The sequence below is a fragment of the Takifugu rubripes genome, chromosome 3 (genome assembly GCF_901000725.2).
Source record: "Takifugu rubripes chromosome 3, fTakRub1.2, whole genome shotgun sequence".
In the NCBI taxonomy this organism is placed as follows: domain Eukaryota; kingdom Metazoa; phylum Chordata; class Actinopteri; order Tetraodontiformes; family Tetraodontidae; genus Takifugu; species Takifugu rubripes.
The window spans coordinates 15,568,434-15,588,471 of NC_042287.1; the positions used below are offsets into that span (position 1 = coordinate 15,568,434).

Here is a 20,038-nt window from a genome sequence, read left to right on the forward strand (position 1 = left end):
TTTCCCTATTATAGCTGTGTGTATTTTATACATTGTTTAGACACCTCCAGTATAATTTTCAAGTCCTGGAATGATAATCCTGGGCTGGGATCATACTTGATTGTTCAGACTAATCCCATGTTGGCCGCTGCATTACAAGCCTGACTGATAGCTATTTTTTCAGGGATAATCACAAGTTAAGACGTCTATACCAAAAACTCTATTATTCAGCTTGATCCGTGTTCCACAGATGAGCAAATAAAGCTTAAAAACACCCAGGCCAAAACGACAGAGCTCAAGTTTTTCATGAGAAGGGTTGTCAAGTTAGAGATTTCTTGACAGGAAGTAGTTCCGCAGCCTTACCTTCAAAACAAAAGCAGAAACGTTATTTACTGTAAGTCACAGGAAAACCGAGTGACTAAATGCAATAGGAGAACTGGGACTCTGTTTAAATTATACCTAATTATTCACCAGTTTAGCTCAAACTGCCGAGCAACGCTTCATACCCGTTTTATTTTGAAATCTTAAGCGGAAGTTGTAGTTTTCATTCAGAGGCGCTTGACGCCGAAGTGTCTCAGGCGGAAGGAGGAGTTTTGCCGTCCGGGGGACCAAATCATGTAGTTTTAGCAGAGTCTGCCTCTTAAAATTGTTTAAACCCCGCTTCTTCTGCAACTCCGATGTTTAATTAGAAACTCCGATGAGCTTTTAGCGCCCAGCGACATAATGTTCCTGCGCGGATCCAAAAAGCGGCGGTCGAACCGCTCGGTGAGTCAATTTTCTTGACTTATTTAGTCCGTGATTTTCATCACTGAGCCATCCTCGACCCTTTACATAACACTCGTAAAAACATTGAAGATTTCATACAGGTCGAAGCTGCTTGACATTAGTGGAAGTTTTAGGCTGCTAATCACGAACTGTTCGGGTGTTCGAGTGTTCTCGCCGAACTTCGGTCCACATTCACCTGTTTTGAGCGTTAATAAGTTTCTTTTATTAGAAAATGTCCACGTCTTTCACGACCCCCAAATCTCGTGTTAATGTTTAAATCTGTGTACTATTAAGTTCTAGCCACATTCTTTGTTTCTTGAGTCACTTGAGGCGCCCCAGGTACCAGGAGGGGTCAGCCTACGTCACTGGCTTTTCCTCTTTTTTTACCTGAGCAGGTTGGGATGTAACCTGAACACGGTCACTATTCACTCGGCTTTTCACCCGATCAACAATTGTTGAACCGTTAAATCATGTTCTTGGCTCTTTGCCCGAAGCCGAGCTCGCACGGTCGGGTTACAGAACCAGCGGTGCTGGTCTGGAGTCGGACCAGCAGCTGTGTGTCCGTCCGATCAACATCTGGCCCCGGAGAACAGGGAAAATAGATCCAGAGACCGGATGCAACTCCAGATCAGATGACGTCAGCGCCTCGTCCCCCCTTCTGCCGTGTTTGGACCGCTTTTATTGGACCTGTAAGGCTCCGGGTTCGCCCGCCGTCCCAGAACAATGACCGCCGCCGCTGTCGAAGATGCCTTGGCATCGCCGCCCCCCGTTGCCATGGTTCCCGCTGAGTTCAGAAAAGTTATTGTTTGAGTTGACCTCGTGAGCAGGAAATGGCAGAAGTTCTGGCGAAGGAGGAAGATTGAGACGGTTCCAGGCCCCGTTTGGTCCAGTCCAGCCAGGAGAGGTGCACACACTCAGCCTGCCCGGGCAGAAAAGCCCCCTGACCTCTGACCTCCCGTGTTAATCGTTAACCCCTCCAGCGCTGTCACAATTAGGGGCAGAATGAAAACGAATTGGGGGTGGGCGGCGTCATCTAGAGAGTTTGGCATCCGCCCGGCGACCCGATTCACCTTCTTCGGTTCCTCGGCGGCGAGGGAAAACAAAGGAGACGATAAAATATCAGGCGCCGGCGTCATCGCCACGTGAGAGCGTTATTTACTTTGGCCACGCACACAAACTTCCCCTGCCGCCCCCCCCCCCCCCCCACCCCCACCCCCCCGGCAGCACAATGAGCTCAGCCTCGGCGTGGACCCGCGCTCTTTATCTGCGGGAAACCGAAACCTCGTCTGCGTCTCCCTGCGCGACCTTGACACAGGACACCGCCGCGCCGATAAGCCCGGGGAAACGCGAAGCTAATGTCCAAGGTTCAGCCCGGCGCCGCTCCGAGCTCCCTGCACCTTTATGTGTCACACCGAAGCTGATGAATTTGTCACAGAGAGCGGCGAGGCCTCGTGACTCGGGTCGGTGCTCCTCTAGAGCTGGAGACCAACAACAGAATAGTTCTGTTTGGCCCAGCTGATCACGGGACGGAGGCGGAGCAGGCGGGCGCGGGTCTGAATCCCATAAACGCGGCATTCCGATGCGTCGGATCATTAAAAGGTCCCTTCGTGTGCGCTCTATTCTGTTGGGGGCAGCTTTTAACGCGCGAGGCGGCGACGTTTGTTTGGCTGGGACGGCGCCGGAGGTCAGCGGGGCCGGTCCGCTGGTGGCGGCGTCGCTAGCAAAGAGCTGTGGAAAACACACTTTTTCATCCTGCTGGCGACGTTCGCCGAGCCCTCGCAGTCTGGAACAAAGAGCCAAGGGGGGGGGGGGGGGGAGAAAGTGGCTGCATGGAGAGGGAAAGGGTGCAGCTCTCATCCTGCTTCCTTCCTCCCATCGCTAAAACACACATACACACACACACACACACACAGGAATTAAATCAACGTTAGCGCTGCTGCTAACGCTCATCACCCTGGTTTCGCCCTCTCCCTCGCCCCAGCCTTAAACCCTCCCGTCGCCCGAGCGTTCTGTGTTTCTCCGTGGGAAATGTGGGCTGAGGAGAGTTTGTGCTGTGTGTTTCAGCCGGAGGAGGAGGACCCGGACAGGGGTCAGCCGTGCATGCGCTGCGGAGACCAGTGCCCCGGCTTCCGCGTCCACGGCTGGAGGTACGAAGCGGGAGGCTCCCAAACATCCCTGGTTCCTTATCAGCAAACGTTTGTCTGGACTTAATGTTTAGCTTGGTTACACTTGTGACGTCTGGACCGACATTAACGCTTAATCTGAGTCTGTTGGTATCTTGAGAAGCTGCCAACACAAATCAGCTTGAGTGCTAATATAAGCTCGAAGACAAACAGAACCCTGTCGTCGGAGTATTTGATACCCGGGGAGGGGATTGGGCTCCCGTGCTCATGAAGAATTAGAAGCATAGGCAGCAGCTTTGAGCCCAAACATCTGCAGCAGAAGCAGCTGTGCAGGCAGGAACAGTTTAGATTACTGATTGAAACGGGGGGGGGGGGCGGTTCTTAAGGGTCCAGGTTTAATGAGGAGACGTTTGTACTCGGGAGGATGAGTGTTTGACGAAGGGAAGCATTAAACCTGTCAAGGCCGCACCTGTAAATTCCTGCTGTCTAAGATCAAACCTGCGAACCTTCCACAACTTCCAGAAATGGATTTTATTGTTCTGAACAGCCTCTTTGGAGCCCCACCTTTCCTCTCCCTGACCGGAGTTCCACCTGGTTGGATTCTGATCCTGTCACTGAAGCTAATCAGACTTAGCGGATCCAGCCTCAGTTTTCCTCCAAACCTCCTTATTTAAATGTGGAAACGCTGATTTTCTTTGGTATTAAATAATTATAGCACAAACATACTCTTGTAAATCACGTCAGGAGTCCATAAAAAGATGGGATTTAAGGATGGACACCAACTTTTATTTCATTAAGATTTATTCTGCCGTCCAACATTACAGGAGAGTCACTGATTTAGAATATGAACGTGATTGAAGGAGAGACCGACCCATCACATCTGGGTTAATGTCCAGTATTAAACTGGAGGGGGGGGGGGGGCAGATGGGGCTCCTGCTGCCAGCAGAGGGTGAATTAAGGTACTTCGGACCCAGAGGCCTCTCCACGCTTCAGGACTGCTCAAAGCCGCCCTCCTTGTTAGACTGGGTCAAAGCCGCCCTCCTTGTTAGACTGGGTCAATGCCGCCCTCCTTGTTAGACTGGGTCAATGCCGCCCTCCTTGTTAGACTGGGTCAAAGCCGCCCTCCTTGTTAGACTGGGTCAATGCCGCCCTCCTTGTTAGACTGGGTCAAAGCCGCCCTCCTTGTTGGACTGGGTCAAAGCCGCCCTCCTTGTTAGACTGGGTCAAAGCCGCCCTCCTTGTTAGACTGGGTCAGAGCCGCCCTCCTTGTTAGACTGGGTCAAAGCCGCCCTCCTTGTTGGACTGGGTCAAAGCCGCCCTCCTTGTTAGACTGGGTCAAAGCCGCCCTCCTTGTTAGACTGGGTCAGAGCCGCCCTCCTTGTTAGACTGGGTCAAAGCCGCCCTCCTTGTTGGACTGGGTCAAAGCCGCCCTCCTTGTTAGACTGGGTCAAAGCCGCCCTCCTTGTTAGACGGGGTCAGAGCCGCCCTCCTTGTTAAACTGGGTCAATGCCGCCCTCCTTGTTGGACTGGGTCAAAGCCGCCCTCCTTGTTAGACTGGGTCAAAGCCGCCCTCCTTGTTGGACTGGGTCAAAGCCGCCCTCCTTGTTAGACTGGGTCAAAGCCGCCCTCCTTGTTAGACTGGGTCAGAGCCGCCCTCCTTGTTGGACTGGGTCAAAGCCGCCCTCCTTGTTAGACTGGGTCAAAGCCGCCCTCCTTGTTGGACTGGGTCAAAGCCGCCCTCCTTGTTAGACTGGGTCAATGCCGCCCTCCTTGTTAGACTGGGTCAATGCCGCCCTCCTTGTTAGACTGGGTCAAAGCCGCCCTCCTTGTTAGACTGGGTCAAAGCCGCCCTCCTTGTTAGACTGGGTCAGAGCCGCCCTCCTTGTTGGACTGGGTCAAAGCCGCCCTCCTTGTTGGACTGGGTCAAAGCCGCCCTCCTTGTTGGACTGGGTCAAAGCCGCCCTCCTTGTTAGACTGGGTCAATGCCGCCCTCCTTGTTAGACTGGGTCAATGCCGCCCTCCTTGTTAGACTGGGTCAATGCCGCCCTCCTTGTTAGACTGGGTCAAAGCCGCCCTCCTTGTTAGACTGGGTCAAAGCCGCCCTCCTTGTTAGACTGGGTCAATGCCGCCCTCCTTGTTGGACTGGGTCAAAGCCGCCCTCCTTGTTAGACTGGGTCAAAGCCGCCCTCCTTGTTGGACTGGGTCAAAGCCGCCCTCCTTGTTAGACTGGGTCAAAGCCGCCCTCCTTGTTAGACTGGGTCAGAGCCGCCCTCCTTGTTGGACTGGGTCAAAGCCGCCCTCCTTGTTGGACTGGGTCAAAGCCGCCCTCCTTGTTGGACTGGGTCAAAGCCGCCCTCCTTGTTGGACTGGGTCAATGCCGCCCTCCTTGTTAGACTGGGTCAATGCCGCCCTCCTTGTTAGACTGGGTCAATGCCGCCCTCCTTGTTAGACTGGGTCAATGCCGCCCTCCTTGTTAGACTGGGTCAAAGCCGCCCTCCTTGTTAGACTGGGTCAAAGCCGCCCTCCTTGTTAGACTGGGTCAAAGCCGCCCTCCTTGTTAGACTGGGTCAGAGCCGCCCTCCTTGTTGGACTGGGTCAAAGCCGCCCTCGTTGTTAGACTGGGTCAAAGCCGCCCTCCTTGTTGGACTGGGTCAAAGCCGCCCTCCTTGTTAGACTGGGTCAATGCCGCCCTCCTTGTTAGACTGGGTCAATGCCGCCCTCCTTGTTAGACTGGGTCAAAGCCGCCCTCCTTGTTGGACTGGGTCAAAGTCGCCCTCCTTGTTGGACTGGGTCAAAGCCGCCCTCCTTGTTAGACTGGGTCAAAGCCGCCCTCCTTGTTAGACTGGGTCAAAGCCGCCCTCCTTGTTAGACTGGGTCAAAGCCGCCCTCCTTGTTAGACTGGGTCAAAGCCGCCCTCCTTGTTAGACTGGGTCAAAGCCGCCCTCCTTGTTAGACTGGGTCAAAGCCGCCCTCCTTGTTAGACTGGGTCAAAGCCGCCCTCCTTGTTAGACTGGGTCAAAGCCGCCCTCCTTGTTAGACTGGGTCAAAGCCGCCCTCCTTGTTAGACTGGGTCAAAGCCGCCCTCCTTGTTGGACTGGGTCAAAGCCGCCCTCCTTGTTGGACTGGGTCAAAGCCGCCCTCCTTGTTGGACTGGGTCAATGCCGCCCTCCTTGTTAGACTGGGTCAATGCCGCCCTCCTTGTTAGACTGGGTCAATGCCGCCCTCCTTGTTAGACTGGGTCAATGCCGCCCTCCTTGTTAGACTGGGTCAAAGCCGCCCTCCTTGTTAGACTGGGTCAAAGCCGCCCTCCTTGTTAGACTGGGTCAAAGCCGCCCTCCTTGTTAGACTGGGTCAGAGCCGCCCTCCTTGTTGGACTGGGTCAAAGCCGCCCTCGTTGTTAGACTGGGTCAAAGCCGCCCTCCTTGTTGGACTGGGTCAAAGCCGCCCTCCTTGTTAGACTGGGTCAATGCCGCCCTCCTTGTTAGACTGGGTCAATGCCGCCCTCCTTGTTAGACTGGGTCAAAGCCGCCCTCCTTGTTAGACTGGGTCAAAGTCGCCCTCCTTGTTGGACTGGGTCAAAGCCGCCCTCCTTGTTAGACTGGGTCAAAGCCGCCCTCCTTGTTAGACTGGGTCAAAGCCGCCCTCCTTGTTAGACTGGGTCAAAGCCGCCCTCCTTGTTAGACTGGGTCAAAGCCGCCCTCCTTGTTAGACTGGGTCAAAGCCGCCCTCCTTGTTAGACTGGGTCAAAGCCGCCCTCCTTGTTAGACTGGGTCAAAGCCGCCCTCCTTGTTAGACTGGGTCAAAGCCGCCCTCCTTGTTAGACTGGGTCAAAGCCGCCCTCCTTGTTAGACTGGGTCAAAGCCGCCCTCCTTGTTAGACTGCGTGGCCGCGCACCTGTTACCAAGCTGCTAAATGAGACTTGAAGCCCACCTGGGCTTTGAGATCAGGTCCGAAAGTGGCGCCGCTGAACGCCGCTGCAGACGTGGCGTGTATGGAATACACGACACTGTCCCGATGGGTCAGAGGAGTTGGGATGTCACTGGTCGATCCCTCACGCTCGTGCCCGGCGCTGACGACGCCGCCATGACACCAGCCGCTCCGGCGCTGAGAAAATCGTTGGCGGGCCAGAACCTCCAGGGCGGGGTCAGAGGGTGGAGTTTAACTGCGGGGGGGGGGGGGGGGGGGTATCGAAGAGAGCTGAGCGGACAATCACACGGGTCAGAAGCTGCAGCGGACCGGCTGGAGGCGTGTTGTTGTTGTTGTTGTTGTTGTTGTTGTTGTTGTTGTCAGCTTTGCGTGAGGGTGCAGTGATTAAAGCTGTTGTGTTGACATCCAGCGCGGCGCCGCACAAACTGGGCTCTGCAGCCTCCTGAGCCGGGTCGGGTCGGGGGGGGGGGGTGAATTACAGTGTTGAAATGGCTGCCCTCAAATTTAGTGATGTCACCCTTTAAATGAGCAGCTGCTTTGTTTTCCAGCTCCTCGTGCGGAACGTTAAACGCTCCAGGTGGCGTCTGAGTGGTTTTAACGTCACGTTGGCGAGTAAGAGACACCCCCACAAAACCTGGGGCCCCGAGTTCAGCCCCTCCTCCCCCCAACGTCCTCAGCACGCCGCTCCTCTAATCTCGTCATTGATGTGGGTTTTATGTTGGTGGGGGGGCATCTGTCCCTGTTTCACTTTCAGGCTGACGCTCCGGCCGGTGGGGTCTTGTCGCCCACTGACGTGCGCCACAGTTTCAGCACCAACGGGGGGGGAGGAGGGGGGGGGCACTGGTGTTTCACTCTCCCTCATTTATTGCTTGTATCCGTGTTGTGACTGTATATTCTAAGCTGCTCAATCCCGACCTGTGAAAAGGTGCTGGGAAATCTTTTATTCGAAGCAGTCGATTAGAGGCAGAGCAGTTTACAAGCGGCTGTTTGTGTGCGTGGGGGGGGGGGGTAAAGCAGCTTTGTGCAAACTTTAGCCACAAGTGCCAGCTGGTGGTCTGTCTGTTACGCAATCGTAACATATGGACGCACGCGGTGCACGACAGACATGGTTGCACTGTCACATCAACACACGTTTGACCCTGACTGTAGCCGGGGGGGGGGGGGGCATTACTACTGGGTCTAGAGTGACTGGGGCGACACCCCCAACACTAAGGTGGCGGTCCTGCCGTGTGAGATCATGAGGTTTAAGCTCGCCTCAGACACGTGGAGCTGATGTTGAACGGGTCGCCTCCAAAGATGAACATCTAACGCACGCCTCCCCCCCCCCCCCCTCAGGAAGATCTGCGTGCACTGCAAGTGCGTGCGCGAGGAGCACGCCGTGCACTCGGTCCCGGGCCAGCTGGAAAAGATGATGAGCAGACTGGTGTCGGACTTCCAGAGAAACTCCATCTCCGACGACGACTCGGGCTGCGCCTCCGAGGAGTACGCGTGGGTCCCACCTGGGCTCAAGCCCGAACAGGTAGCAGCAAGGGTGCGGAGTGGCTGCAGAGCCGCGGGGCGGAGAAATTAACTGTACAGGTGTAAATCTTCCAATCGGACAAGTTTGTACACACTGAGAACACCTTTACAACTTGTCTGGCCTCTCCTCGCGCAGGTTTACCAGTACTTCAGCTGCCTCCCGGAGGACAGGGTGCCTTACGTCAACAGCCCAGGGGAGCGGTACCGGATCAAGCAGCTGCTGCACCAGCTTCCAGCCCACGACAGCGAGGTACCGCTGACCTCGGGGCTCCTGGCCGGCGGCGTTCCCGTCATCCGGGCCCACAGCGTTTGATGCCGTCGCTCCGTCGCAGCACAATAACAGCTTGTTATTAGCTTTCATGCTAACCTTTCTTTAAACCTCTAAGTAGACTTTGTTCTTTGTGGAGAGCTCTAATTCCCTTTGAGTCAAATTCCTTGTATTTGCACACATGCTCGGCCGATAAAGCCGCTTAAGTTTTTGTGATTTGTAAACTCTGCCCCCCCCCCCCCCCCCCCCCCCCCCCGTCACACAAGCCCTTTCAGACGACGTCATTTACCGTTTATTGGCGTCGTCACACCTGTAAAAACGGTGACATAAAGGTGATGATGCCTTCAATAGCCGCCCCCCCAACGTCTGACTCTTGACGTCTGCGTCTCTTCCAGCCCCACTACTGTAACTCCCTGGATGAGGAGGAGAAGAAGGAGCTGCGTCAGTTCAGCCAGCAGAGGAAAAGAGAGAACCTGGGCAGAGGCGTCGTCAGGCCCTTCCCAGTAACCATGACGGGAGCCATCTGCCAGCAGGTGAGGGATGTTTTTATTATGGGACGTGGCAGTTTTCCCTGCATCGAGTTCAAAAGAGACATAAAAAATAAACGTTGGAGCCCGACGGACGTTCAGGTGCAGGCATGTTTCAGAGCTATATTTGAGTCTAACTTAATTACCTCTGCACCGCCCCGACCGAATGTGTTTTTCCAGTGTGGCCGGCAGATCTGCGGTGGAGACATTGCTGTTTTTGCCAGCCGGGCGGGTCATGGAAGCTGCTGGCACCCTCAGTGTTTCCAGTGCGTCTCCTGCAGCGAGCTGCTGGTGGATCTGATCTATTTCTACCAGGACGGGCAGATGTACTGTGGCAGGCACCACGCCGAGAGGCTGAAGCCGCGCTGCCAGGCCTGTGACGAGGTGAGGCCGCCTCCTTGTTTAAACTCTATTAAACCCTCTACTGCTGTAGCTCATTATGTGACTGAAGGCGTCGGTTAGCGTGTGATTAACTGTGCTCTCCTCTCCCAATCCCAGATTATTCTGGCGCACGAGTGTACGGAGGCAGAAGGGAGATACTGGCACATGAAGCACTTCTGTTGCTTTGAGTGCGAGGCCGCGCTGGGGGGCCAGCGCTACATCATGGGGGAGAGTCGGCCGTACTGCTGTTCCTGCTACGAGTCTCTGTACGCCGAGTACTGCGACACCTGTGGAGAACACATCGGTGCTGCCCTTAATCCGCTCCTTTTGTCGCCTCTTGGCGATGCTTAATACATCAGCGATTGATTATTCTTGATGAGATGTGTGTGATGACATTTCAATGCCGCGTCAACCGACAGTAAAGAGGTGGTTTCCTGTCAGGTATCGACCAGGGTCAGATGACCTACGAGGGTCAGCACTGGCACGCCGTGGAGTCGTGTTTCTGCTGCGCCCGCTGTCGGCTGCCTCTGTTGGGGCGCCCTTTCCTCCCCCGCGGGGGGCTTATCTTTTGCTCCCGGGCCTGTTCCCTGGGGGAAGACCCCGACAACTCGGACTCCTGCGACTCGGCGGTGCAGAGCCGACCGCCCCAGCGCCGCCGCGGTGGGGCCGCGGAGAAACAGCAGTGCGGTTCTCCGCTGCAGCCACCAGAGGGCGTTAAAACCTGCGTCATTACTGCGGAAGACTGTGTTCACGGTAGGGAGGAAGAGTGGCGCGCGCCTGGAACCTCTGTCCTCGGTGTCTGAACGCTCTGCTTCTTTCAGGCAACTCCAAAGCTCCAGTTCAGAACGGCGTTCCTTCATCTGGGGGTCATCTTCCACATCCCAGAGGCTCCTACTCGCCTCTGCCGCACATTCACCTGGGGAACGGCTTGGGCCCGTCGTGGCCCAGCGATGTCCCGCATTACAGTTTACTCCCGGGGGACCGTGGCGTCAAACCTGCTGCCGGTGGGCTTCAGTTTCACAAAGAACCGAACAGAGTCGCAGGAAGAACTGGCATCAATTCCAGAGGAACGTCTACTGCTAAAGACTGGGTGGACAGCTCGACTCAAGTCATAGGTATCTGAAACTAAAGCGGGCTTTTCCTCTCAAAAGCATCGGTGTTCCGTGATTTCAAATCCCGTTTCGGAAGGTTTCGCTATCAAAGGTCCTCTCTCCGCAGTGTTTTCTCCTCAGAACTCGAACGTGAACCGCGTAACTTCGCCTGACGCTCCACCCGCCGCCGCCACCGCCCTCCCTCCTCCGCTGCCCGTTAAATCGCGTGAAGCTCGACCCCAGGAGCCGCCATCGCCGACCCTCCGGCGACCGGCGGACGCTCCCCCCGACTCTCCGCCCCCGCTGACGCGCAGCGGCACGGCGAGGGTCAGCTTCAGGGAGCCAATCAGCAGCTGCTACTCCCTTGATGAGGATGAGGGTGATAAAGAGGAAGAGCTGCAGCAGGTCCACAGCAGCCAGCAGGATACAGATGAGGAGAAGGGAGCTCTGGGGAATCCGCTGCACCTGCGGGAAGGCGTTCCGCCCCAGATGGATCTGCTGGGTGAGGAAGAACCTTCGAGTGTTGAATCTATTTTAATTGGTCGATTGTTGTAGCCAGAAATATGGAACCTACACCGGCATGAATCTCCATGACAGTTCCTCTTTAATTCCTTCTTCCACCCAGATGGATTCTCCTACCGCCAGGAAGGCCTGCGGCGAGGTTGGCACCAGAGCGGCATCCCTAAAGACCCGGTTCTCCACAGGAGAACAGAGAGGCGCCATCGGAGCTCGCAGTCCACCCGCCCTCGGCTGGACTCCCTGGAACGAAGAGGAGAGAAAGACGGGAATAAGCAGGAATCCGATGGCGCCTCGCCTCTTACCCTCAGACCCAGCAAGTACAAACACGAAGACTGCTGTTCCACCTGTTCCTCATCATCGGACTCTGAGGAAGAGGGCTATTTCCTGGGACAACCCATACCGCTGCCCCCCCAGCTCCGAAAACATCAGCCTGAGGAGGGCGGGGAGGAGGAGCGGGGGAGGGAGGTGCAGCGAGACCGGGGGCTGAGAGGAAGCATACGGCGGAGGAGAGCTCACAGTCTGGGTGCAAAGGACAGAGATAAAAACTGTGCTATTTCCTAATCTGCAGCCTCAGACTCGAACGTTTCTCATAAATCATGGTGCACAACAGGAAGTACTTCATTGAAGGTTTCTCCGGGGGGGGGGCGGGACAGGTGGTCGATCTGGACTGAAGAACCTTTTTTATAATCTGTGAATGTTGTTATGATTGTGACAGATTTCAGGCTAAATGCTGCACTGGAATTTATATGGACACGATTATTAAAACCATCAAAAACGTGTCTAGTGCCCAGTTACACAAGTTTTGCCTTTTTCTATATACAATAAAAGCAGATTCATCAAACTAAACAACAACTTCTCGCCGGAATACGACCATGTTACTCGAGATACTCCCCGGAATTTGCTGGAATATTTAATATTGGAGCCAGGAGAGTGGACGAGAGTTTAGCTGACAAAAACTGACATTCCAGCTGAACCAGGTCAGTTAATGTTTACATTTTCCCTGTTGCACCACGTGACTCCTCAGCTGAAATAGTAAACAGCAACACGAAAGGGCTCACAACAAAGTCTGCAGATTATCATGAATAATTGGGTCACGTTTGCTGTGGAGGCCGTTGCAGATGCTTTCAATTGGCAGACGGGGCGTCACGTGACCAGGGTCGTCGGGTCCTCTTGGGAAAAGACAGATGCGTGTTTTTTGATTGGAGAGTAAAATGTCCCAGTAAGAGTTCAACGTGACTGAAGTAAATCCCATGTCTTTAATCGCAGAGAGAAACACTCGTACATTTATTTTTGTTGTGACGTTCAGGTCGCCAATTAGTCCATTTGCATTTATGTAGTTGGCTCTTTTTATTAGTGTTATCAGACATTGTTATCAGAGACCTTTGAACAGCTGTAAAAACATTACTGTAAAACCTGTGAAATTACTGTAAAAAAATACTGGCCAGGTTATTGAGTGGCAGGCACGTTATTTAAATAAAGTCAGCCACACATTTGCAGGTATAAAGTCGAAAAGAGGCATCTTTCCTCTGTGAACATTCAAAACTCACGTCTGTCTTTATGTCTCGGACCGTAGATTGAATCAAATCTAAAACGGCTCGCGAGCAAAAGTGGTTTAAAATCACATGAAGCGTTTCCGAGAATAAATCCACTTTTTCCGCAGAAAAGGATTAAATGACGATTATTTTCCGATTGCGCCATTTAGAGCGCAGCAGGGCCGGCGTGGCCAATCAGGGGCGGCTGGGGGCGTGGCCGCGGTCGGGGGCGTGGTCACGGCGGGCGCACATGAGTTGTCAAACAGGTTAGTCTCGAGCTGCTTAAGTGCGTGAACGCAAACACGCACACACGCGGAGCCGCTGCGGTTGTTGTGTTCGGGGAGGAAAGCAGAAAGGAAAAGAGATCCAGAGAAGACAGAAGGTGAGTATTGATTTTTTTAAGGAATCTACCGACTCCTGTGAGTCACCTTGATCCGCGCGCGAGCTGCTCGAGACCGGCCGAGCACGGAGGCCTTTGTGTGCGTCCGGCTGCTTCCTGGTGGCGTGAGCCGCCGCGCCGCCGCTCGGCTCACAAACACCAAATTAGTGGTTTCTATTTTTATTTGACCCACTTCTGAAGGCTCTTCTTTGTTTTGCCACCACGGCAGCAGCACTGGCGCCTCAGCCGGGGTGGGGGGGGGGGTTGGGAGGACTGGGAGGACTGGGAGGACTGGGCTACCTTCGCTGGGGAAGTTGGGAGCAGGTAAGTGTGGACGGAGGAGCCCCAGCAGCTGGAGCTCGGCTCGGCCTGGAATGGCATGTCGGGAATGTTAACTGGCGCGTTCGGGCGGCTTTTCCAACACTCCGGGTCACATTAAAATGAAAGTCTCCCAACTGTGACCTTCACACCGCGCACACGCTCGGGAGAGGTGAGACGTGCGTGTATTTGCTCACGTCCAGGATAGTGGTAGAAAGTTGTCCCTCGGATCTCTGGAGCCCGCAGGCCGACACACATTCCTCAGTTTATCTTCCAGAAGTTGTTGTTTTTTTCCTGCGGGCGAAGCCTTTTTATTTCACGTTTCCTGCTTTTGGAGGAGGAAGTCTTAGCTGATGGGTTTGTTGCCTGAAGAGCAGGTTTGAAAGCCAAATGTTGACTTTCTTTTCCCTGATAAGGCCGAGAACTAATCATGTTTGTCGAAACTGGCGGGCGGATGTGGAAAATTCCTCCACGTGGCGTTTGGATCCTGGATTTCTAGTGCTTTTTTGCACACAGCTATGCTAACTAAGCCCACGACTAACTCTAACCTTTGTCATTCGTGGAACCCCTGTTATCTCCTGAAAGGCCTCCAGACAAAGGGCCGCTCCTCCCCTTCGCCTTCTGTCACTTTTAACATCCTGAAAAGGAAGCTATTGTTTGTCTGTGGGGGGGTCGATGGCTGCGCTGGCTGTTTAAGGGCGGTTTGACCAAAATGAGGAAAACCACCAGTATCTATCGTCTTTCTGTTGCTGTGTGTGGACACCTCACGCAGTAGGTGACCTTTGCCCTCCAGGCCATGTTTTTCTTATTTTTACCCAAAATATTCCAGTGCAGCAGCCCTACTGGGGGGGTGGGGCAGAGCTCACTAGCTTTTAATGATTTATTGGAGGCCATGTGGACACTGGGGGGGGACAGTCTAGCGTTGACGTTTTGGACAAAAGGGAAACACGGACGTTTCTGTTAAGAGGCTGTTTTCTCTTTTGTTCCGCAGGATGTCGGACCGGAGATGCTGAAGTCTCCCGGTCCTGGTCGGAGTTTGACCCAGGAGAGTGATCCCAAAGGCACCGCGAGGGACCGTTTCACCAGAATCTGAGAACATTCGCTTCGAGGTCGAAGGGGGAGGATGAGGGACGGAGACGGCACCCAAGGACAGAAGCTGCTTATGCACAAAATGCCCCTGGAGAGACTTCGGCATCCAGTGAGGAGGGATATCTCTGCCACGCCCCCCCGCCTGCGGCCCAAGGGGCCGGTGGGGCTGGACCTCCACCGCCAGTTCCCGGCGGCGGCGGGGAGACCAAAGCAGAGCGCGGTGGAGAGGCTGGAGGCCGACAAGGCTAAATACGTCAAGAGTCAAGTTGCTTTGTCCAAACAGCTGCCGGTCCAGCTGCCTGACGCGCAGAAGGTGGCGCGGGGCCCCGCCGCCGCCCCCCAGCCCACCAGGAAGCCGGCGATTCCCAGGAAAGACGGCGTCCAGCTCGACTTGAAGCACCTGACGAAGCTGATAAGCGACGTCGGCGACGCCGCTCAAACCAGCGCCGCCCCAGAGCCACGGAATTCCACGCCGGGCGATCCCGGTCCGAGGGCGCAGCTGAAGACGGAGAGGCCGTGCCCGCCTCCCCGCCCTGACTGGTCCAGTCCCGCAAAAGTGAGGTTAAAGGCGTCCGCGCCCTCACGGGTGGGGGGCCCTGGTGTCCCTGGAGCTCCGGCTGCTGGGACGGTTCGCAGGGTGGATGTCATGCCTCTGGCCAGCCCTGCGCGCCCCCCCTGCAGACCGCCCCTGTTCATCCGGAAGCCCCTCCACCCCATCTCTTTGACCTCTCAGTTATCACTCCGCCCGGCTGCCTCTCAGCTCCACCTCTCCCAGCCCAGGACACCAGGTCCGTCTCCCCTCAAACCCGTCGCCGTGCCGTCCAAACCAGAAAAACCTCCCCCCGGGACCCCAGTCCAAGCTACTCCTCCCGCTCCCCTGCCCGCGCTGCCCCCCTCCTCCCCGGCGAGAACCCGCTTGTCTTCCTCCAGCTCCAGGAAACGCCCCTCGCTGACCAGGTCTAAGTCGGACCTGAGCGACCGGTGTTCCCGAGCGGGGACGGAACTGGAGCGATTCTTCAACCTTTGTGGTTTGGACCCGGCAGACCTGCAGGAGTGGACAGGATCCACCTCAGACATCGTATCCATGGCCCGTTTCCGTAGCGTCAGCGCTCCCGGGTCAGAGTGCGAGGCCTCGAACAGAGACGAGAACGATGCTGAGGAGGAGGACGGCCCCGGCGTGCCTGAAGGACGTGTTCCCTACGGCGTTTCGGTGATCGAGCGGAACGCCAGAGTCATTAAATGGCTGTATGGACTCCGGAGCGCTAAAGACGGAGCGAGCAAGAGCACCGATTTATGAGCCGGCGTCTCAAAAATCACAAAAAATTTCAGTATGAACGACGGATCTGTGACAACCTGATGGGGGGAGTGTGTTTGCTCGTTTATTTACAGTCTGTTTTGAAATTTTCGTTTCCTTTTTTTTAATTTTCGCACAAAGTGTACGTGATTATTTTTACCTCGGGAAAGTATTTATTTTGTCCTTGGAGACCTTTAACTTGGTTCATGTGTCGTCTTCATGTGGAGAAATTAAAGTCTCAAGGCTGAAAACTGTCGTCGTTGTTTTGTTTTTTTATGGGAACACGTGTGAGGCAGCTAACTGCTACGCTAGCCTGGTCCCACAAAGATTACGTTCCCCAAAATCGTGTCAAATTTCACATCTGTTCCACAAGAGGTCAGAACTGCACAAACCTTGGCCGGAGTCTTTGAAATCTGTCTAAATGTTCACCTTGTGATAATCTGTAGGGTTTATATCTGTAATCTGATCTGTAAAATCCTTCGTGAGTCCTCCCAGCTTGTAAACGAAAGCAGGAGGGCGGGTTTAAAACTGGCGGAGGCGTCCGGCCTGATCGGAGCGTCGGAGGGACCTCGGGATGTCCGTGAAGATCTGAAACGACAGTCCGCACGCGGAATGATCAGCGCCTACATCAAAGGATGAGTTGCTTAAAGGACTTCAAATCTCGGGTGGAGACGATGACGAGGCGCTTTCTGACGCAGGCAGGTGACGGACAGCAGGTGTGTTTCTACTGCCCACAGTTAACCTGAGAAATGTAAAGAAACTTCAGCTGCTGAGCTTCTCAGGTGATGAGCAGAGATGAAAGGATCAAAGAACGCTACTCCAAATTAATGCTTATCAAATTGCTGTTCAACGGCTTGAAGCCGTTTTCACTTCTTTGTGACAAACGTCAAATATGTGTTTTTAGAGGACCCTCAACGAGGTGCTTTTATTTTGAAAGGCTGTAAACTGAAGCGTGTAGTCTAGAGAAAACCTCCATCTCCGTGTCTGGTCTTCAGAGATCTGGGGGGATTCCTCTGATCAGGAAGATCTGCTACGCACTGGGTGGGGTCCCCAACCAGGTAACCACGGCAGCCATGGCGGTGTCGCTGCAGATCTTCCTTCTGGATGTCGTCCAGGTAGAGGTCATCCTTCACACAAAAAATCCTTCCTGTCCTGACTTTCAAGTCACAATACATTCCTCAGATGGAGGCCTTCTACGTGTCCCTGGTCTTGTTCGTGAGCCGGGCCTGGGACGCCGTGACGGACCCTCTGATCGGGTACCTGGTGGGCCGCAGTCGCTGGACCAGCGTGGGAAAACTCAGCCCCTGGTTGGCGACACGATGCTCCGCCTTGAGTAAAAGCAAAAATCCCCTCCGTCCCGTCCCTCCGCTCAGCAGACGTTTGTCCCGCAGGCTGGTTCTGTCCACTCCGTTTGCCGTCCTCTCCTACCTGCTGCTGTGGTTCGTACCTCCGGGGGCGGCGGCGGGCGGCGTGCTGTGGTTCCTCGTGACCACCTGCCTGTTTGAGACCCTCATGAGTGTAAATCAATGAAAGTCATTTCACCCCTTTTTGTGTTTGACCGTCTGGTTTAATTTTACCATCTTGCGCCACGCTGCGTTACCGTGGATACGGAGTTTTACGCCTCTCGTCTGCTCCCCTGTTCTCTGCCAACAGTGCTACCACGTTCCTTATCTGTCCCTCAACATGTTCCTCGGGGGGGATCACAGGGACAGAGACTCGGCCACAGCCTACAGTAAGACAAGGGACGCTCGCACCCTGGGGGGCCACTCTGGGCCCCCCCCCCCCCCCCCCGACTCTTCTTCTCTGCCTTTATATTGCAGGGATGACCACGGAGATGCTGGCAATGCTGATGGCGTCCGTCATTCAGGGTAAAGTGGTGGTTGTGTACAACACGGAGAGGCAAGAGTTGTGTCAACATCTGGAAGAGGACGCACCTGCAAGCACGACGCCTTCGCCACAGATCGCCTCCCTCGTGGCAACGGTAGCCGAAATCAAAAGTGTCCGTTGGTGCAACGGCTCAGATTCCGTCTCAGCGGTTGAGCTGCATTGTGCACAAACAGTCCCAGGCATATCTTCTTGCTCTGCAGGTTACCTGCCTCTGAATGTGTGTGTGTGTGTGTGTGTGTGTGTGTGAGAGAGAGAGAGAGAGAGAGTGAGAGAGAGAGAGAGGCATCCAATAATACCTGTCTTGTGTGGTTTAAAATAATCATACCAGAGCTTATAGTAAGTGTGAACCACAGTTAGCTTAGCCTGCTAGCCTCATTTGTCTGCCCTAAGCTTCCCCTGCTGCCCTCTCAGCTTGTTTAATGTTGCTATCGACGTCCCAGCGTAGAGCGTTCCTGACCTCGGCGGTGGCCATGGGCGCCGTGTTTTTCGTCTGCAGCTTGGTTTTGTTCCTCGGGGTGAAGGAGCAGAAATGTGAGTCCCCCCCCACCCACACACACACACACACAGACGCACCCTGGAGTGGCCGGGTTAGTGTCGGGGGTGAATAATGTAGGTGTTTTACTCCCACGTTAGCAGAGCTGAGCGCTGAGGAGCACGAGCGACCGTCCTACCTGGCTGCCCTGAGGATGCTGCTGAGCCACATTCCTTACCAGCGGCTGGTGCTCAGCTTTGTGTTCTTCGTTCTTGCATTTCAGGTCCTTTTATGTCCCTTTATATTCATTTTCACGATTAAATCGACTTAAATGACTCCCGGTGCTTTGTCTTAGATGTCCCTGGGGAATTTTGCACTTTTCTGCAGCCACGCAGCGGAACTGGGAGCCCAATACCAGTATTTAATACTGGTTCTACTGGTAAGATCCAGCCAGCACCCGAACAGAAACTCGCTCTGATTAAATGCTAGCTTGATGCTAGATTAAATGCTACCCCCACCACCACCCCCACCCCCAGGTTGCAGCCTCAGTAGCGGTGCCGCTGTGGCAGGTGGTTCTGCTGAGAATCGGGAAGAAGGCCACAGTGTTCCTGGGACTCTCGGTCAGGCTGCTGGTTGGTTAGCCCCCGCCCAGGGGAGCCCGTTTCAAACGCCTGCTTTTTTCCTCCCAGCTCTTCATACCAGCCGTGATCATCGTCGCCTGTGTTCCCAGCAGCCTCCCAGTCTTCCTGTCGATGTGCGTTCTGATGGGCTTCAGCGTGGCCACCATTTTCTTGCTCCCCTGGTGAGTCCCGTCCCAGCTCGGCTCAGACCGCCTCAGAGCTCTGGTGAGGGTCCTGAACCCGTGTCCTCCGCAGGTCCATGCTCCCAGACGTCGTGGACGACTTCGCCTCCAAACATCCTTCCTGCAAAGGCCTGGAACCTCTCTTCTTCTCCTGTTATGCCTTCTGCAACAAGCTGGCAGGCAGCCTGTCGGCTGGAATCTCCGCCATGATGCTCCAGTCAGTCAAACTTCTGTCCAGCCACGGCGAGTCTCTATCCTCCCCTCACGTCCTCTTCTGCTACCCTAGGTTCGTCGGGTACAGATCCGGCGCGTGTTCCCAGGACGAGGGGGTGCGGACAGTTTTGATCGTGCTGTTTGCCCCAGTCCCCGTCGTGCTTCTCCTCGTGGGCATGGCCATCTTCCGCTCCTACCCGATCCATGAGAGGAAACCTTTACGTCTCCGGGACGTGACGAGTATGACCCAGTAAGTGAGTTCTGTATGGGGGCTACAGCTGTCCATCACGACCCTGGAAACCTCCAAACGTGTAATCTAGAGGTTCTGATATCACCTGTATAATAACCACATCCTTCCTTTTCATGTCTTATAAAGACTAGAAGCTGCCTCGTCTTCAACCGCGGTGAGAAGAGACCCTGAAGAGCCGACCGGTCTGCAGGAGCCACCGGCTGCCCGGGCTCCAGACCCTTTAAACCACAACGTCGGGTCCTCCAGAGAGGGTTCAGATCCTCCGTCCTACTCCAAAAGGTCAAATGTGACGACCAAAGTGACGTGGGTGTAGCCAGTTAGCAACAAGCTAACCGCAGTGTGATTAAGTAACCGCATTATTACCGATAAGATGAAGAATAACAAAATGCAAGTTCTTGTCCACAACCCACGCACATTTACCGTATTTTCAATCTGATGTTCCAATAAACCGGTTTGGAATGGTCGGATTTCCTGGGTTTCATTTCACTTCCTGGTTCCAAACTGAAATGATTTAAAGAAACCAGTGAAAACTGAAAGACTTTGGAATTGAATTGAACATATTCCCAAATGCTTCACGTGTGCTTCACAGTTAAAAACAGAGAGTAACTAACTACTAACTAACTAACCCTAACCCTAACCCTAACAACAGGAAGAAAAGTGAAATTTGTTAAAATAAACAAACCACGTCTGCGTTTGACCCCAAA

The 20,038-nt window shown here is 54.5% G+C and overlaps 3 protein-coding genes across 4 annotated transcripts; all 3 read left to right on the forward strand.

Moving 5' to 3' along the window:
- Positions 1-539: 539 nt before the first annotated feature.
- Positions 540-11,877, forward strand: prickle3 (prickle homolog 3). Of its 2 annotated transcripts, XM_029833507.1 has the most exons (11): positions 540-744; positions 2,809-2,891; positions 8,130-8,313; positions 8,449-8,562; positions 8,976-9,113; positions 9,288-9,491; positions 9,606-9,792; positions 9,930-10,241; positions 10,310-10,603; positions 10,707-11,081; positions 11,205-11,877. In XM_029833507.1, exons 1-11 carry the CDS (start codon positions 703-705, stop codon positions 11,657-11,659), a joined length of 2,388 nt encoding a protein of 795 aa, XP_029689367.1. In that variant the 5' UTR covers positions 540-702; the 3' UTR covers positions 11,660-11,877. The 2 variants fall into 2 exon arrangements, with proteins under 2 accessions (XP_029689367.1, XP_029689368.1); XM_029833508.1 differs by lacking the exons at positions 540-744; positions 2,809-2,891 and adding an exon at positions 7,045-7,112.
- Positions 11,878-12,855: 978 nt separating this feature from the next.
- fam110a (family with sequence similarity 110 member A) lies at positions 12,856-15,961 on the forward strand. Its single transcript, XM_003963553.3, has 2 exons — positions 12,856-13,012; positions 14,319-15,961. The coding sequence occupies exon 2, from the start codon at positions 14,451-14,453 to the stop codon at positions 15,711-15,713; it is 1,263 nt and encodes a 420-aa protein (XP_003963602.2). The 5' UTR covers positions 12,856-13,012; positions 14,319-14,450; the 3' UTR covers positions 15,714-15,961.
- Positions 15,962-16,105: 144 nt separating this feature from the next.
- Positions 16,106-19,801, forward strand: mfsd2al2 (major facilitator superfamily domain containing 2a-like 2). The gene is made up of 14 exons (XM_029833512.1): positions 16,106-16,426; positions 16,706-16,825; positions 16,893-17,017; positions 17,102-17,228; positions 17,364-17,442; positions 17,531-17,691; positions 18,038-18,128; positions 18,231-18,352; positions 18,425-18,508; positions 18,606-18,689; positions 18,759-18,871; positions 18,945-19,088; positions 19,158-19,334; positions 19,461-19,801. Exons 1-14 carry the CDS (start codon positions 16,346-16,348, stop codon positions 19,645-19,647), a joined length of 1,695 nt encoding a protein of 564 aa, XP_029689372.1. The 5' UTR covers positions 16,106-16,345; the 3' UTR covers positions 19,648-19,801.
- The last annotated feature ends 237 nt before the right edge of the window (positions 19,802-20,038 follow it).

Coding starts and splice junctions, on each gene's coding strand:
- prickle3 (XM_029833507.1), top strand. CDS start 703: ATGTTCCTGCGCGGATCCAAAAAGCGGCGGTCGAACCGCTCG. Junction 9,114..9,287: donor CGGGAGCCATCTGCCAGCAG/GTGAGGGATGTT, acceptor GTGTTTTTCCAG/TGTGGCCGGCAGATCTGCGG. Junction 10,604..10,706: donor CAGCTCGACTCAAGTCATAG/GTATCTGAAACT, acceptor CTCTCTCCGCAG/TGTTTTCTCCTCAGAACTCG.
- fam110a (XM_003963553.3), top strand. CDS start 14,451: ATGAGGGACGGAGACGGCACCCAAGGACAGAAGCTGCTTATGCACAAA.
- mfsd2al2 (XM_029833512.1), top strand. CDS start 16,346: ATGAGTTGCTTAAAGGACTTCAAATCTCGGGTGGAGACGATGACGAGG. Junction 16,427..16,705: donor AGGCAGGTGACGGACAGCAG/GTGTGTTTCTAC, acceptor TCTGGTCTTCAG/AGATCTGGGGGGATTCCTCT. Junction 18,872..18,944: donor ACCATTTTCTTGCTCCCCTG/GTGAGTCCCGTC, acceptor TGTCCTCCGCAG/GTCCATGCTCCCAGACGTCG.